General features: G+C 40.5%; 1 protein-coding gene across 2 annotated transcripts in view; it reads left to right on the forward strand.

Annotated features, from left to right (window-relative positions):
• GABRG2 (gamma-aminobutyric acid type A receptor subunit gamma2) overlaps positions 1-13007 on the forward strand; it is a 56820-nt gene extending 43813 nt beyond the window's left edge. The window contains exons 7-10 of one of the 2 annotated variants that reach the window (XM_075900191.2): positions 7668-7820; positions 8504-8709; positions 10060-10083; positions 11288-13007. In XM_075900191.2, coding sequence (XP_075756306.2) covers positions 7668-7820; positions 8504-8709; positions 10060-10083; positions 11288-11563 — 659 coding nt within the window. In that variant the 3' untranslated portion in view covers positions 11564-13007. The remainder of the gene's footprint in view (positions 1-7667; positions 7821-8503; positions 8710-10059; positions 10084-11287) is intronic. The other variant, XM_006111193.5, reaches the window with a different exon arrangement.
• Positions 13008-17430: the final 4423 nt, after the last annotated feature.

The following is a 17430-nucleotide window of genomic DNA, read 5'->3' on the forward strand; positions in this document are numbered from 1 at the left end:
CAATACTGAACAACGATATTAAAAAAAAAAACCCTGAGCCCGAACTGTTTTTTTAAAGAGACCAAGAGAAAACTGACCACTGTTTCCATAGCTGCATTGGGTCTAGCGTTTACATTGAATTGTGTTTCACAATAATGCTAAACTAGAACGACAAAGTTAAAAGGAAATTGGAACATTCCCTATATAATACCCTTTAGGTAAAGACTATACATGCAGTTAAGTACATTAGTAACTATCTAGTTCAACACATGATGTTATTTTGAGTTGGTAAAAGTTTTAGGCTACTTCTCATTCTCAGTTATTTAGATATGGAAATATGAGCATGAACCATTAAATATAGCAGTCTCGTCTGAATGGGAAACACTAGCTTATGAAATTCAGCTTACTCACTAAACATGAACTGGCCCATTTTCTGCAGGTACGATGAGTTGTTCATTTTAAATTCCAAAAAGTTGTTCATTTTAAATTCCATTTAAATTCCTTGTGGTCTTTTAAATAAGACCACAAAGGGTATGTCTACACTACAAAGTTAGCTCGAACTAACATCCGTTAGTTCGAACTAACTTTCATAGGAGCTACACTAGCACTCCGTTAGTTCGAATTTAATTCGAACTAACGGAGCGCTTAGTTCGAACTAGGTAATCCTCATTCCACGAGGATTAAGCCTAGTTCGAATTTACTAGTTCGAATTAAGGGGTGTGTAGACCCTTAATTTGAACTAGTGGGAGGCTAGCCCTCCCCAGGTTTCCCTAGTGGCCACTCTGGCCAACACCAGGGAAACTCGTATGCCCCCCTCCCAGCCCCGGAGCCCTTAAAGGGGCACGGGCTGGCTACGGTGCCCGTGCCAGGTGCAAGCCTGTCAGCACCCAGCCAGCAGACCCTGCACCTGGCACAGATCGAGCCACCCACCCGATGCCCCCCAGCACTCTCCCTCTTCCCGGGACCAGGCTGGCGGCTCCCGGGAGCTTGCCCGGGACCGCTAGAGGCGAGCACCCGCCTGGGCTAGTGCAGACATCGTGGACCTCATCCACGATCTCCGCACTAGGCACAGGAAAGTGGCCAGCTAGGGCAGGAGAGCTGCCAGCCTGGCCACCCAGCAGCAGGTGTGCATGAAAATCAAGGGGGTCCACTGAGACCCCCGACCCTGAGCCCTGAGCTTACAATGGCCGTCCTGGGTCAGACCAAAGGTCCATCTAGCCCAGTAACCTGTCTGCCGACAGCGGCCAACCCTAGGGACCCTGGAGGGGATGGACCGAAGACAGTGACCAAGCCATTTGTCTCGTGCCATCCCTCTCCAGCCTTCCACAAATCTTGGGCAGGGACACCACTCCTACCCCCTGGCTAATACCACTCCATGGACCCAGCCTCCATGACTTGATCTCACTTCCCTTTAAACTCTGTTCTAGTTGTAGCCTTCACAGCCTCCTGCAGCAAGGAGTTCCACAGGTTGACTCTTTGCTTTGTGAAGAAGAACTTTCTCTTACTAGTTTGAAGCCTGCTACCCATTCCTTTCCTTTGGTGTCCTCTAGTCCTTTTTTATGGGAACTAATGAAGAACTTTTCTGTATGCACCCTCTCCACCCAACTCCTGCTTTTAGAGACCTTTATCCTGTCCCCCCTCCGTCTCCTCTTTTCTAAGCTGAAAAGTCCCAGTTTCTTTAGCCTCTCTTCATCTGGGACCTGTTCCCAACCCCTGATCATTTTAGTTGCCCTCCCCTCTCCCAGACTCTCTCTTCCCCTCTCCCACCTCCTTTTCCCAGTCTCCCCCAGTTTTTTCAATAAAGACAGATTCCATTTTTGAACACAATTGTCCTTTATTTTGTACATCAATAAGAAGGGGGGCTAAGGAAGGGTAAGTGGAAGGAGGTGAGGGAGGAATGGGGTACGAGCCCCCGATGGGGAGGACTGGGCTGGCTCTGTGGGTTTCTGGGGGTGGAAGTTGTCCTGCAGCCCCCCAATTGCCCCCTTTCCGCAGATGGTAGCCTGCGGCAAGTGCAGCCGGTCTGATGGCCGAGTGCTGTGATGTGCCCAGTGTGGGTACTCCGGGTACTCCAAGCCAGGACTGCTTTTGCAAGCAGGGCACCGCTGAGAACTGTCTGTCCGGGGTGGGGGTCGGGACCTTTTAAGCGCAGCCCTCGTCTAGCCTGAGACAGCATCTCCACGTTCTAAGTCCTCCTCTGATGCCCTGCCGGCACTGTTTCCGTCCATCCTTAAGCCCGGTTCAGGGTCCACTTAATGTGGTCATGCTAGTTCGAATTAGCAAAACGCTAATTCGAACTAGTTTTTAGTTCTAGATGCGTTAGTTCGAATTAGCTTAGTTCGAATTAACTAATTCGAACTAAGTTAGTTCGAATTAGCGCTGTAGTGTAGACATACCCCAAGTCTTTATTTTGCTAATAAGCCACTTAGCTAAAAAAAGACAATTAGTCCTTACTTGAGTTGCCATTGCCACTGAACAGAGTGGAAAACTATTACGAAAATATCTAGCTCATATTGCTAAAGAGCTGCAGGATAAGGATAATGAAGTATTTGCTTCTTGTATGACACCCCGCCCACGTTGGGGCAATCTGTAAATATAAGCCAATGAAGGAATATTTGTATTTCCTCATAATATCACGTAAAAAACAAATTCTTTGCTTCATGAAGTGCTGTAAACAGTTGGGGGCACCCTATTTAGCACATTTCTGTAAACAGAAGTCAGTTTTTCCAGCTTACTTAGGCCACGTTTGCACTAAATATTATTTTGAACTTATTAGCGTTTTAACACATGCCAATTAATATGTCCACGCTACAGGGAAGCCTTGAAATTAGTCGATGGCATGCTCTATTACTGACGTGAATACTGAGTTAATCTGTACACAGACAAATCACCCGCTCCTTTTAGTTTAAGCAATGGCAAGTGTTTTGAGCTATAAACAGTAAAGGCGGGTTTTTCCATTAAAAAGAGAGGACACACAAACGCTTGCTGCCCTTTAAATGAAAGCAGTTGGAAGGGCTCATTTCTCCCCAGCTCCCAGGCCATACACCAAGCGCTGCAAGGTCTATTGGTATTGAACTAGCTTGCAGCTCTTGACCCCCACCCGCCACACATGCGTTGCTTTGTGGCCGCGAGGAAGCTATAGGCTCAGAGTGGGCCGGGACAGGAGCTGTTTTGTGGGCTAGATGAAAGAACTAGGTGGGCCAGATTCAGTCCGCTGCTCGTTTCGTGCTCAGAATTGAATTATGACATAGAATCCTAGTCTAGTTAGGAGTTTATTTCAAAATAAAGCAAAATTTTTAAGCGAGAGTTGTTATTAGCAAGACTATTATTTCAAACTAAAGGTCTGCAGAATTTGAAAGGCGTGCTCCTACTTTTCATCAGGCCACTACCGACCTCGTAGGGCCAACATTACGGTAGTGCGCTTGGTCCAGTGTTGCTTTTTTTAAAAATACTTTCGCCTCAGAGAGAAAATATTTTCTGAGAGAGAAAGCTCAAGTACCGTCCCCTTTGGCTCAAAATGAAGAGTTATATTGGTTTTCTTTTGTACAAGTTTTATTAAATGCCATGTTCATTTTATATGGTTTCCTGAAGCACAGATGCAAAGCTTGCCATAGCCAGTCGCTGGGGGAACTGATGGTGCTAGAACTGAGGATGCTGTTAGTGTGCTGCAGACTATTTCAGGAAGAGGGTAGGCGAACGCAGCCTGTAGTTCGCATGACTCTGTGCGAAACTAATATACATAATCAATTTTGTATCTGGTGAGAACATTATTTCAGATTTGCTCAGGTAACATCGACCATTCAGACGTGTGTGTGTGTGTGTGTGTGTGTGTGTGTGTGTGTGTGTGTGTGTGTGTGTGTGTTTTAGAACCTGCTGCGCTCTAACATTTCAATGTGCTGTGTATGGACCGCACAGAGTCTGGAACAGAATGTGGGTTCCACCTGCTCTAATAATGCATCTAAATAATAATAATAGACATAAAAACAAATAATCATTGTAGAAATTAAAAGCTAAGATTAGCTCTGGGACATCTTGGTTCACAATTGTGAAAAGTTGCTCGCGAAAAACAGGCTAACACACACAAAAAGTCTTAGTCATCTGAGTATATGCTCATGAAGACGTATGAGAATGCTAATAACTTTCTTCTTACCAAGTGAAAGATTCATTAACATTTCTTGCGATGGAATTTAATACTAGAATCTCTGCTGGTTATGCAGGTAAAAACCTGGGCGGGGGGAAATGCTGAATTGTCTTTGACCTATTTTATGCTTATGTATGCAGTGTGGGTAAATTAGTGGCACTTTTTTACTGAATGGTGCCACTGGAGTGTAAGGACGTCAGTGTGCTGGACAAACATCGTGGTGAAAGACGATCAACATGCTGCTGTCCTTAGCGCAGGCAGCCTATACTTTAAAACCATGAATAGTTTGCATCACAAACTTGCTTGAAGGTCTTTTCCAAAAGGCTTTCTGGGAATCTGAGCACCCAATTTTTGTCGAGCTGGCAATTTTTGTCGAGCTGTATTTTTAGTCTAGCTGCAATAATGGCTAGCTGTGGCTTTTAGCTATCGATACTGTTACTAAAAATATGCCAAACTAGAGCAAGTTGTATAGCTATCAATGTGTGGCAGTATTTTTAGGTTTTGCGGCGTTCAAATGTTAGTGACAATGCACGATAGAATAACAGGTCCATTTTTGTAAATTTTGTAAACACTAAATAACTGAAGAATTCCAAAGGACTTTTCCATCTGTATAATAAACTCCTAGAGAACACGTATTCCTAGGAGATAGGATAAGTAAAAGAATTTCTTTTTTTACTTTTAATAGCAAACCGCTTGAAATAACGATACGTCCGAGCTTAAAATATTTCTAGCGTTAGTGATTATTGTTGCAGTTTTCTAGCTAGCGTGTAATGAGGAGACGGTACTATGATGTAAGTGGCAGTAAAGCATATTACAAAATAGCCTAACCAATGCCTCTGTTACGCCACCATGATGAGCTCTAGCAACGCCAGACTGCATCAATTACCAAAACAAAGACAAACACACACACACAAAACCTTTTTATCATGGACTCTAGTTGTAATTGATCATTGCGAGTAAGTTGTGCAGTTATTTATTTCTGTCACAATCGTTCAGCCATATTTTTAAAAAACTGTTACCAGAGGCAGACAAACGTTGGACAGCATATGAGGAAGACTAATTAATGGGTTTTCTTAGTAGCAGTATGGTGCCCTAGAGCCACATAAAAGAATACGCTATTCTCTCGTTTAACGATACTTTAAAAAATTAGCAGGTTCTTTAACTGGCTGAACAAATCCAAGTATACGTTTAATGCCAAAATTCTCAGATTTACTTATTAGCATATGGTAGTTTAAAAGATTTTTTTTAAGTGGGCATATATTGATGATAAATGTTGGTGTTAGCAATCTCCCAAATGATTATCATTTGACTTTACATAAATCAACAAAATCAAGCCACTAAATCAACAAAAATGTAAGTGGCCTGTTACATTTTGCATATTATGGTACCAAATCGTTCTTGTCACGAAAACGTCCCATTGCAAATTCGAGTTGCATAGTTTCTCATTAAGAAAACAAATATTTAATTTACAAAATTTGTTTTGTTTTGTAAAGGATCCTGTGATGTAATGTCATTACTTTACTAGTTGCTGTGCTTGGGTTGCGGATGACCCCCTCCTGGGCACTGTCTGTAAGCACAGCTGGGGGGGGGGGGGAAGGGGATTGGCGAGTCATGTCTTTGCTGTGCTATATCCTGGAGTAGCAATAACCATTCTTTTCTACTGGCTGGAGGCGTGTGCTCTTGCTGCTATGGGGATTAATTGCTCACACTTTTATACAATTGGGTAATGGGAAGCTCGTCTGGCGAGTTCTATTTTGAATCACTTGGTAGAAATGAAAGTGCTCAGTGATGATTTTCTTCTGTGACAATGTAACTGGATCTGTGGCAATGGGAGACGATGAGGGAAAGTGAAAAACTTCTACTCTAGGAAAGTTTTTCATAGGTAACAGTAAATCTTGCCAGAAAGCTAAAACATAAAAACTGGCAAGCTCAGCAATCTCATGCATAGGTAGTAAATTGGCTGATGATGCTAAAAAGGAGGGGTGGGGGAATGGGCCAGATAGGTTGCAAGTTAAGAGATAGGGTCTGTAGAGAAAGTGGACGAGTACTCCGAATGAAATTTGATCTGTTTCAAGAGTGATCACTTGCAGCGTATCCACTAAAGCTGGGGACCGATTTTGAGGCTGAGTCACTGTACGTAAGAGTAACAAGTTAGCCAAGACCAGTAACGGCATATTGCAGTCCAGTGATTTCAATTCCCTTTTTTCAGTAGTGGTGAGGACAAATCTGCTCTCTCTCTCGCTCTCCTCATCTTCCCCAAAATAAGATCAGCAAATTGGTCTCAGAGGAAATGTGTGTTAGAGTTACATTTTATTAAAAGAACTGTGGCTGTATTCAATAGCTTGACGCCAGTTTTTTCTATACCAATTCTGTAGTAGAGGTGGAAGTGGACCCAGATTGTCCTAATGTCACTGTAGTGTTGTCGGTCATGGATACGCCTTCGTTACAAACAGTGCTAAATACATTTTTGAAGTACTCACAAGGCGTTAAATACTTTTAAACATGAGACACGTACTCCTGCTGACCACGTTCATGGATCAGTAGCTTCGCATTTTAGCCTTCAACGTGCAACTACTTCTTCCTCAAGGGTCATTTTTTTTCCTCCAAACGTCCCAGAGCTTGAATTATTCAGGGGTATGAGACACCAGAATGCCTTTTGAGTCTTGTTTACGAGCACATGCTTCCCGAAAATGCTTCCAGCTGAATAAAACTACCTCAAGATTCTTCAGAACTTGAATGCCCGTTTGAACTGCTACAGTCAATAAATACATACCTAACGTATATTAGCGGTGTTACTAATAAAGCAGAACCCAATTTCAGAAAATTGCCAAATAATGGATTGTGACTTTTCTAGCTCATTTATAGCGTTAACTTTCTGATAATAGAATTAAGCTGCGATAAAGCCGTACGATTTAGCCAATTTTTTTTATTAGTTTGTCATAGGCTAATGATACACAGGTAGTTTATTCTTTCCTTGTACTATAATGACGGATACAGCAAATGTGCCCTGAGCGGTACGGCATGGCCACACTTAAGTGTGCAAAAGCAAAGTGCCTGATAACGCACTCTCCTTAGCACAAGAACGTTTTGGTCATTGTCCTTCCTATAGTGCTACAAAAATTGCCTTAATCTACTGCTTTTTTGTCATATACTCTGTAAGCATCAACATTTTTGCGCCAGTGGCCTCTCAGGAAAACCCACATACAACTTTTGACTCCATAGCCTTTTTCATACATAGCAATTCCTATGTTTTGGCGCCTTGATAGCAGGGTTTATAGTTCTGCATTTTCGCACAGTAAATAAATTTATGAGCGCAAGTCTCGGTAAGTCAATTCTGCTGGATGACGAATTATTTCGTTCTCTACCATAGACACGAATGTGATTCAGTATCCAGTAGCAAATCATGTCACCTAAGTAAAATTGTCTTGTGTTATAACACCAACAAAAAAAATCAAAACTCATTTTCTCAGCCTATTAAAAATGTTGAAGCATTAGGGGTTTTTTAAATGAAAATAGTTTTCATAATAGTTTAATTATTATTTTGCAGGGGACTATGTAGTTATGTCAGTTTACTTTGACCTAAGCCGAAGAATGGGTTATTTCACTATCCAGACCTATATCCCCTGCACACTTATTGTTGTGCTGTCCTGGGTCTCCTTCTGGATTAACAAGGATGCTGTTCCTGCCAGAACATCTCTTGGTGAGTTCCTGGGCTATAGTGCGCGATATCTTTCATTGCATTCCCGTATACGGGTTTCGCTGCATGCAAATTTAGAATTCTGTTCTCTGCGGCATATATGAAAGAATTCTATTTGATATTTAGATGCCAATTAGAATATATCGTCAAGCAATAGCTGTGTAACTTAGGCCCCCATTTAGTGTGCTGTGTGTACACACCGCTTGCACACGTCAATACTGTGGCTGCCTGCATACGCGTGACTGTCTAGACTTTTTTAAACTTTCTAACAGCTAGTTGAAAACTTAACCGTAGTTTTCTGATAGCCCCCTTTTTTTTTTTTTTTTTTTTTTTTTTTGTCATAGACTGGTCAAAGAACATTTTTTCTAGCTGGGTTTTCACACAAAACATCCAACGCATTGACATACCGATAGTCTTTGAAATATAATGGTAATTATAGGTCAGAGAGATGACAGATGGTAAAGATTTGTAAATAGCTGCATTCCACTGAGATGTTTCTTAAGTCGCTCTCTGTCCTGTCCCCAATTTCAGCATATCCAATTTTAAAGGATAACGACGTTCTGGATTTTTGCCCCCGACCCCTGCAGTCAAGTCTGGCTAGCTCCCCTAGTCTAGTCAAACCATGGCATGTACTAGAAGTGCATTGAATAGTAATATGCCTTTGTTCAATGTTATTTCCTCATCAGGTATTACAACTGTCCTGACAATGACCACACTCAGTACAATTGCTCGTAAATCGCTCCCCAAAGTCTCTTATGTGACAGCAATGGACCTTTTTGTGTCAGTTTGTTTCATTTTTGTTTTTTCTGCTCTGGTGGAGTATGGCACCCTGCATTATTTTGTCAGCAACAGAAAGCCAAGCAAGGATAAAGACAAAAAGAAGAAAAACCCAGTATGTATGATTTTATAATTGATATTGAAGATGTCATTGCATAAATTTTAATTATGCTTTTATTTTTTTTTACACAGCATTAATAGCCTATTTTCTTTATGCTACTAGATGCTCTATCTAGAAGCATGGGTGATGAAGACAGGAATGCAAACGCACTCAAGGATCTTAAAGTTGTCTGGGACTCTAGAGAGTAATTTTTATTAGTGGAAGGCTCCACCCGAAGTTAAAACTATCGCCAAAAAGCATGCGTTCACAAGCTATAGCTAACCATTACCTACTCCTGATACAGTGCTTGTCTGGTTAGAGACAGAGCTGGTTAGCTGTACAAACCAGAGTTACACATTCAGCTATTCCACTATTTAGTGATTATTATCCTCTATGAGATTAATACAATTTTTTTCTCTGGTCGCGTCAATCATGGACGACCCAGTGTTTGAGGCACGACAAAGCTAGTACCAAGAATACAGAGTAGTTTATGTTACAAAGTACAAAATGTATTTCTTGCAAAGCCCTGTGTATTTTTCCGTTCTGTCTTGTCTTGTTTTAGTTTACTTACTGTACTGTGTTTTTTTTAAATTCTTTAACCTCAGAAGGTAAGCTGCGTACATGTAAGTGTCACTTGTAAATAGTAAACGTTCCTTATACTAGCCCCAGTGAATGTCATTAGCAATATGTGTGTTGTCCGTGCATTACTGTTAGACTATATGCTTTTTAATGCGGTCCACAATGATCATTTAGCTGCTAAAGAACTCTATTCTGCTAGGGCAACAAAATTTTTTGTAGGCATGTGACGTAAGGCATATGAGACCTTTAAGGTGCATACATACAGAGCGCCAGCAGGCTCGTTTCAACGGAACAATTTGCGCTCCTACTGCCTTCACGCACCTAGCCTCTAGCGGAGAGCCACTTTTCAGTAGCAACGATTAAAAGGACTCATTGGCTTAATGATCTGCTGTGTTACCAAAAAAAAAAGCATTCTGGAGAATTAGCCAATTTCTGATTAAGCACATTAAGAAATGTAACTCATACAGCGCCCAGACTCTTCGGTCAAATCATTTGAAACTGATGGCTTAACGAATAGTGAATAGATGGAAGTAGGCTTCCCTATTACTTTGACGAACATTGGCGATCTTTTTGCATAGGAGCTACGTTGGCAGTTAGCGTCTAATTTTAAAACGATCTGCGGGACAGCTTTTAAGGCAAACCATGTTCCTGTTTATAATTTACCATTTTTCAAAATTAGTTTCTTTAAGAAGTATTTTTAATTTATATTTTTTTGTCTCTTTTTGTTTCTTTCCCCTGTCTTTAATTTAAATATTCTGATTCTCTTTTCTGTCTACAATACAAAAGCTTCTTCGGATGTTTTCCTTCAAGGTATAACGTTTTACGAATGAAAATATACTGCATGCTAATGCTGAATTCAACTGTTAGTTCTTAATGACACATTAAATAATTATATATTAGATATTCATCATTCTACGCAGAGCACTTTCTTAAATAAGTAGAATGGCTACAGATTTTTTTAAAAAAATTTGTAGAGTTGATTCAGCCTTCTGACCCTTTACTTCTGAATTTGAAATTGAAGATATACCGAGGTTTTCGAATAGCATGAATTAAGGAAACCTAATATGATTTAAAACATCTCTTTATTCATGACTCATGGGAGCCATTGCTACAGGCGTTAGACGATAGCTTCGCCTGTCACTACCCTTTTAGAACTCAACGTTTAACTATTTAAATATTTTGATGTACGCTAAATAGCTATGCTGTAAAAAGCAAAGTAGTCCCAAAAGTGGGCCTGAAAAATACTAATATCTATTGTCTAATATTCAGAGTTTTGAAAGTACAGTCAAAGACCATTATGTAGTGTTGTAATGCAATAGCAAGATAAATGCGGCATTTAATAGTAATTAGAAAGTTGACAATTGAAAACGGTCTGAAATAAAGACATTAGACTTGAAATAGTCCGTGAAACTTCAATTTTTGAGTGGCATAACAACTTGGGGCAGTTGTGAGCAGAACTGTAATCAGCACACTTTATAGTCAGCAGCTTTTCCTAAATATCGTCCACTGGGCACAGAGCTGGAAAAATGCGTCTAAATTATGAGCAAGTGTAGCTTTCACTAAGAGAGCAAATTGCTTGAGACGGTTAGATAGACTATCCAAATCTCTTGTTTCAGAAGAATCAGATACTATTCCCTTTAAGTACATTGCAAATACATTCCAAGCTCTAAGCCTGGTGCTGAATGAAAATTTCCACTAATAGCATGTTTCGTAATCAGCAACATTTTATTTATACAACTACTTTATAAATACTAATTCACCGTATCACTATGTTACATTTCTTATGCTTCCTTTACTAGCTAAACAGTGCTATTTTGCAATAAGACTACTTATAGATTTTTTTTAATGTAGTCATTCGTTCAATAATTGAAAAAATAATGTAGAACGTTCCTATTTACCCATAAATTTTACCATCCCTATGTAGTTGAAAGTACCTTTGGTCTAAATATCATTTAATTATAAAGACTAGAGGGTTTTTTTTTGCTGACCCTTAATTTGTCCTTCCTCATGGTAGGCACCCACAATTGATATCCGACCGCGATCAGCCACTATTCAAATGAACAATGCTACACACCTTCAAGAAAGAGATGAAGAATATGGCTATGAATGTCTCGATGGAAAGGACTGTGCCAGTTTTTTCTGCTGCTTTGAGGATTGCCGAACAGGAGCATGGCGGCATGGACGGATACACATTCGCATTGCAAAAATGGACTCCTATGCCCGCATCTTCTTTCCAACGGCCTTTTGCTTGTTTAACCTGGTGTATTGGGTTTCCTATCTTTATCTTTAAAAGCAGAACGAAAATAGATATGACTTCTTTAAGAGACAGTTGCATTTAGACAAGCATTTATAACACACTCTCTAGTGCCAGTAATCATAGCATATTATTAGCTAAAGCTGCCCTATAAGTATTGTGATTTAAAGCCGCCCTTCGTACGTGATTTGAAATTAAAAAAAAGTGGAAGCACACACCTGTGATAGCTGTAATAGAAAAACGCGGAAGGTTATGGATTTAATTAGTGGACCTTTTCAGGAGTAAAATACTGTACACTTTGTTAGCCTCTTAGTGTGCTGAGCCGAGATTGGTGTTCTCGGTAAGCTTTTTTTTTTTTTTTTTTTGAAAAACAATAACCATCAAGTAACTTATCATTGGCCTATGTAACTTTCCCTCGCTAATAGAAATAGATATTTTGCTATACCTTCACTTAAAAAAAATGTGCACTGTCATAAATATTTGAATTGCTGCTACTATTTAAATTGTCTAGCGCATGCTTTTTCTTTTGACCAAAGAGAGTCTTTCTTGTTCTTTATTTTGTGTCTGTGGATGTGGTATTAGAATGGCCATGTGCATATGTTTTTGTTTTTAGCAGCAGTGTTCCCTTCCCTCATGCATGGAATATTGAATCAGACAATGTTAGACATTGGAGCTGCTTAAAGCACTAAGGAAAAAACATCACAGAGAAAGAACAGAATGCATGGGCTATGATTGACTGTGCTCTGGTTTAGCTTCTATTGGCCTATGTTAGCAGTTTTCTGTCTCATTTTCCGATTTTTATACATTTAAAAAAATCTCTTTTTTTTGAACTTCTATTATATTGCGAACCATAAGTATTCGTCTCAAACCCGGTGTTTTGGCGACATATGTTTTGCAGCATGTGTGTTTGTATAGCATCTAGCACTTTAGGCTCTGGGCCCATTAGTAGAGCCCCCTTCCCACACACATACATATACTAACCAAATAGCACGAATACAAAATAAAACACTCCGCAATACATAGCTAATTGCCACACTGTCATTTTTCAGCATTAATGTGCAGACTTCTTTTATACCTTGCTGGCCTGTACTGAACATAAAAAAATTAGTGATGGTCTCACCATTTACTATTAACGTTGATCCAATAAATAATTTATGTGTAACCCGCACCCTGTTGACGGTAAACGCCACTGGCCTTCAGACGCTGTAAGATGCTCAATTATGCAAGCGGATTAACATGTAAATAAACTGACTTTTTTTTTTTTAAATAGCGCAGATATAAAATTTCAGCTCTAGGGCAGTTTGTAGGTTGCAAGCTCCATGTGTGTTATTAATCAATTACTTAAGACACAACTGCACAGTGTTTGTAAAATTTTGACGCTTAGAAATGTAAACAAAGCTATAATTCATCAAGCATTTAAATCCTTTTAATAAAGGAACTACACAGTAGAGGACTTTTTTAATAAAACTGATACATTACATGCTTGAGTCATTTGTTGTTATTGCTGTTAAAATTAGATGAGCACATACAAAAATTTGTCTAGATTGTGATCTAATCAACCCAATAGTACAAACTGTTATACGATTACCTAAGGTATTTGACTTCCTAAGACTTTAAAGTGGATCACGCTTCCATGCATGCTTAAACAAAAAAAAAATCAATGCTACAGACGTATTCATCCAAGTAAGACTGTTAGTTTGATTCTACAAATGAATGTTGGCGAGGGCGATGAAAGGTGAGTTTTGAGCCGGATGGGTTTCGGGTACAAAAATTTAGGCACTCCCCACTGTGCCAGGTCCTCAATGCAATACATTTCTGAGTTTCAGCCTTTAAACTATTGAGCTGGATAATTACCATAGTTCAGTACAGTTTCTTTCTGGGGTGGCGATGGCATTACCTCAGCCTAAGACAGAGACAAAGCAAAATATTTAACAGTAGGACAGGTTAGGCACTGCCTACAAAACCCACTTTGGGACCAGCCCCTGTGCATAAACAACAAAGCAATAGTAATGCTCAACATAGTACATTTTAATCACTTGTTATTTTGGCGAAAACCAAATTTATCATCAATTTTAGCCCCAATCAGCTGAACATATGGTTAATGAAAAATTCACCACTTTATTCTTGGACAAGTGCTAGTTACGCTATTTCTTTGCTTCAGAGGTAACTTCACAGGTTGTCCACAGGCTTTAGGATTGGAGTAACGCAGTCCTGCAAATGCGTACAAAATCCAAGCAAGACTTGATCTCCTAACTGAATGAACATGTTTCCAACGAGATCCAGCTTTTCACTCGTCTCTTTGGCTTCAGAGATACACTCTCAAGTTACCAAGTGCTCTGTCAGGAACTGTTCATTGCGCCAAAAGATATATGACAACACTTGTACGTCACAATACACTGTGATCTTTCTTGCTAGTATTTCATCTTTATATCCTCGTTAGGGACAAGAAATAAGGGTTTCACTTGTAGCAAAGGGAAAGTTAGCAAAGATTGCTAGCAAATAAACCGTCTATTAAGGATAGTTAAGCTTTAAAATAGGCTTCCATTGTGAAATTTCTGATATTGGCGGATCTAAAGCCCAGGTTGGCAACAAACATGTGGAGAATGGTTTTGCTTGGGCCTGACTCAATATATGGACATAGAGGTTTTTTTAAAAATTTGTTTCCATCTTTAAGATTGTATTGTCCCAGTGGAATTAGTGCCCCAGAGTATTACTGGGGCCGATGGGTGGTGTAGCTAAGTGTCTTCCTGGGCGACATTAGGCCACATAGTCACACTTTGACTTTCAAATAGACACTAATAGTAAATCGAAGAGCCACCCAACTGTCTTTTCCTGAAGTGCATGCAAGGTTCGTAGAAGTCTTTAAATCTTTTTTTTATACAGTACCGCTTTTAAAAAAAGGAGTCCAGTACCTACAGTTTTTTTAGCAACACACATTGTTGGTATCTAGAATTATTTTGTTTTCCTCCAACCCATGGGCTGGCCCATGCAGTTGCTGTGCTCCCTGGCATTGTGTTTGGAAAATCGAGTGCATGCAGTCTATCATGTGTATGCACCCACCGACTTTAGAAATACTGCAACAGGCAATACTGCAATCGTCAGCGTTGCCCTAGGCAGGCACAGGACCATTAATAACACTGTAGTTTTTTTCTACTTCCCAAATGAGTCCCAACTCACTAGTAGAGTTGGGTGCGCTGGTATTGCAAGCTTCCCCAGGGAAGTATCATATACTTCGCAACAATCAGTTCAGGTCTAATTTTTGGTTTTCATACACCTCAGAAGAGACCTTCCCGTCACAAAGGTCTATGAAAGTTTTGCAGCCATTGCTCATAGTCCCAGCTGTGCATGGTTGTCTCACATCACCAGAACTAGTGTACTACTCTGTCAGTAAGACTGACCGTTGGCTTAAAAATCCATTTCCTCAACACACGGGGTCTGTCCGGAGCAGCATAGGGATTCCACATCCACCTTCATCGCTGCTCCTCATCCTGGAATACCAAGAACCACATTAGTTGCAGCAAGGTAGCGGGCATAAAAATTTGATCCCACGCCACACATTTGCTGCTAAGGCAATGCCGGTAATCATGGCCAAATAGCTGAGAGTCCTAGGGCGATCCAGAGTGAAACCACAGGCTCTCGTTGACTCCAACCTTTATTAAAAATCTTTGCAAAATCTGCTGGGCTGAGTAAAACACAACAGTGCGGCGGCAGCTAAATCCCAGCTGATTACTTTAACAACAACAACAACAACAAAAATCCCTATATCTTCCAGTTGACCACGACTTAAAACAATCCTTTTATGAGAACACTTGCACGTGATATATTTGTTATGCCTTAATCACAACCAATCTGGTCTACTGACTGCTGCTTGCCAGCTCAGTTCTTCCCTTTTGTTCTGACTGCTTGGTGGGCAGTAGTCGCAACTTTCATTCCGTCAAGTTCAGAAATAATGAAGTTTGAAAAGCTAAACACAATGATGTGTCTTTTTCTTAAAGTGGTTGCTAGTGGGGCGGGCACCGCTTAGTGTCCTACCACAAATCCTCTATTTCTTGATCTTATGCCTTCTGCTGCAACTCACATCTTTAGAATCTGCTTGCGTCCTAAACGTCTCTGCGCAACTGACAACTGACAGAGGATTAACTGAATATTTGTGACTGGGAATAGTGATGTGTATTTATACTGGGACAAATCGTGTAATATTCCTTTTCCGTGAGCTGTGTTGTCTTGCATGCCTGTCTTACGGACTTTTTGTTGCGGGCAGTATTTATAAATATGATGATGGTCACCATAACGCATTCACATTTGTGTATATGGCTGCAGTTTATTTGTGCTTGATGCTAAGCTGAATATGAGTTTGTTGCGACTAAGCAGAGCTTGCCTAAGCATGTGTCCCAAAATAGCTCATCTGTGTCCTGGATATTTTTCATTATCTGATTTATTCACATGAAGATGTCTTCTGACTAAAAAACAAATCAGCACGTTTACTTGCAACTTGCTGTTTGTAGGCCTCTTTTAACAATCCCTAGAATGATAGAGTCCTCGGCCAGAACTGTCGCGCCTGGGCTCCAGTGGTCTGTAAATGAAGAAATTTTATTCACTATGTCAAACTGTTCATGACGATGATAAGGAGATTGCTGACCTGGGATGATGAAATGAATGGTGCTTAGCATAAGCCAGACCCTCATTTTCCACAGTGGGCTAAAATTCTGGATGGTCGAATTTTTGGATTCTTCATTGTAGACATCTGGGGCTAGAAGCAAAGCATGTGAGGTCAAATGTACCCTTGTAGCTGAGAAGGGCTGTTTAGGCTGGACAGTAGGGAAAACTTCCTAACTGTCAGGATAGTGAAATCTCCATCGTTATCGATATTTAAGAGCAGGTTAGTTAGACATCTATCAGGGATGGTCTAGACAGTGCTTTGTCCTTCCATGAGCATATGGTTGGGATGAGTCGAAACTGCTTCATGCGAAATGACCCTTGTAAGGTATCATTGGAAAGTTTGTAATCTATTGAATATCGGTGTGATTCTATTTGTATGCATATAACCCTCTGTATAAGAACTGAAGAATAGTGACAGCAGATTTCTTACCAAAGTGTTCATGTTAGAAAACAAACAAACAAACTCTGTTTCCAGCTCACCAGGAAGAAAAATGAAAAAGCCAGACACTAACAGCGCATTTTCAAAGAAACAACTAAGAGGGAAAGAGCTGTCTTCTTGCAAGACATACTACAAATATATGTGCCCATGTCTCCTGATGCTGGATTCCATCTTGAGTTTGTCATTTTTCATTTAGGTTTGTGGCTCACTGCCATAGTGAAATTCTAGAAAAGAAAAAAAAAGTGAACAAAGATTGGCTGATTTTAGAGACTGCCCCATTCCAAGAGGATTCATGAAAGGAACTGTTGTAACGGTTGTTCTCTGAGATGAATTGCTTCCATCCATTCCATGTGGCATGTGTGTGCAGCCTGCATGCATGCTCAGAAATTCCCCCCACCTCCAGCAGTACCCAACGGGCTGGCAGGGGAGCTCCCTGGAGTGGTGCCACTATGCCCCTCATGGCCCTCTACCTCCCCTCAGTTCCTTCTTACCAAATCACCCTGAAGAAGGGGTGGTGGGCGGGATTTGGAATGGACACGAACAACACATCTCAAAGAACAATAGTTACAAAAGGTAACTTCCTTCTTTCTTTTTCAAGGGATTGCGTATGTCCATTCCATGTAGGTAACTCCAAAGCAGAAACCCTAGGAGGCGGGGTTGGAGTTCTAACCTTCCACTGAGTGGACAGTCCTACCCAAGGAAGCATCTTCCCTTGCCTGATGTGTCAATGCAAAAGTGTTTACAGAGGACCTGCAGATATCCAGGATTGGGACCCGAGGCACAAAAGGTGCAGAGGTGGACTCAA

This window comes from Pelodiscus sinensis, chromosome 16, assembly GCF_052426305.1.
Source record: "Pelodiscus sinensis isolate ZL-2025 chromosome 16, ASM5242630v1, whole genome shotgun sequence".
Lineage (NCBI taxonomy): Eukaryota > Metazoa > Chordata > Testudines > Trionychidae > Pelodiscus > Pelodiscus sinensis.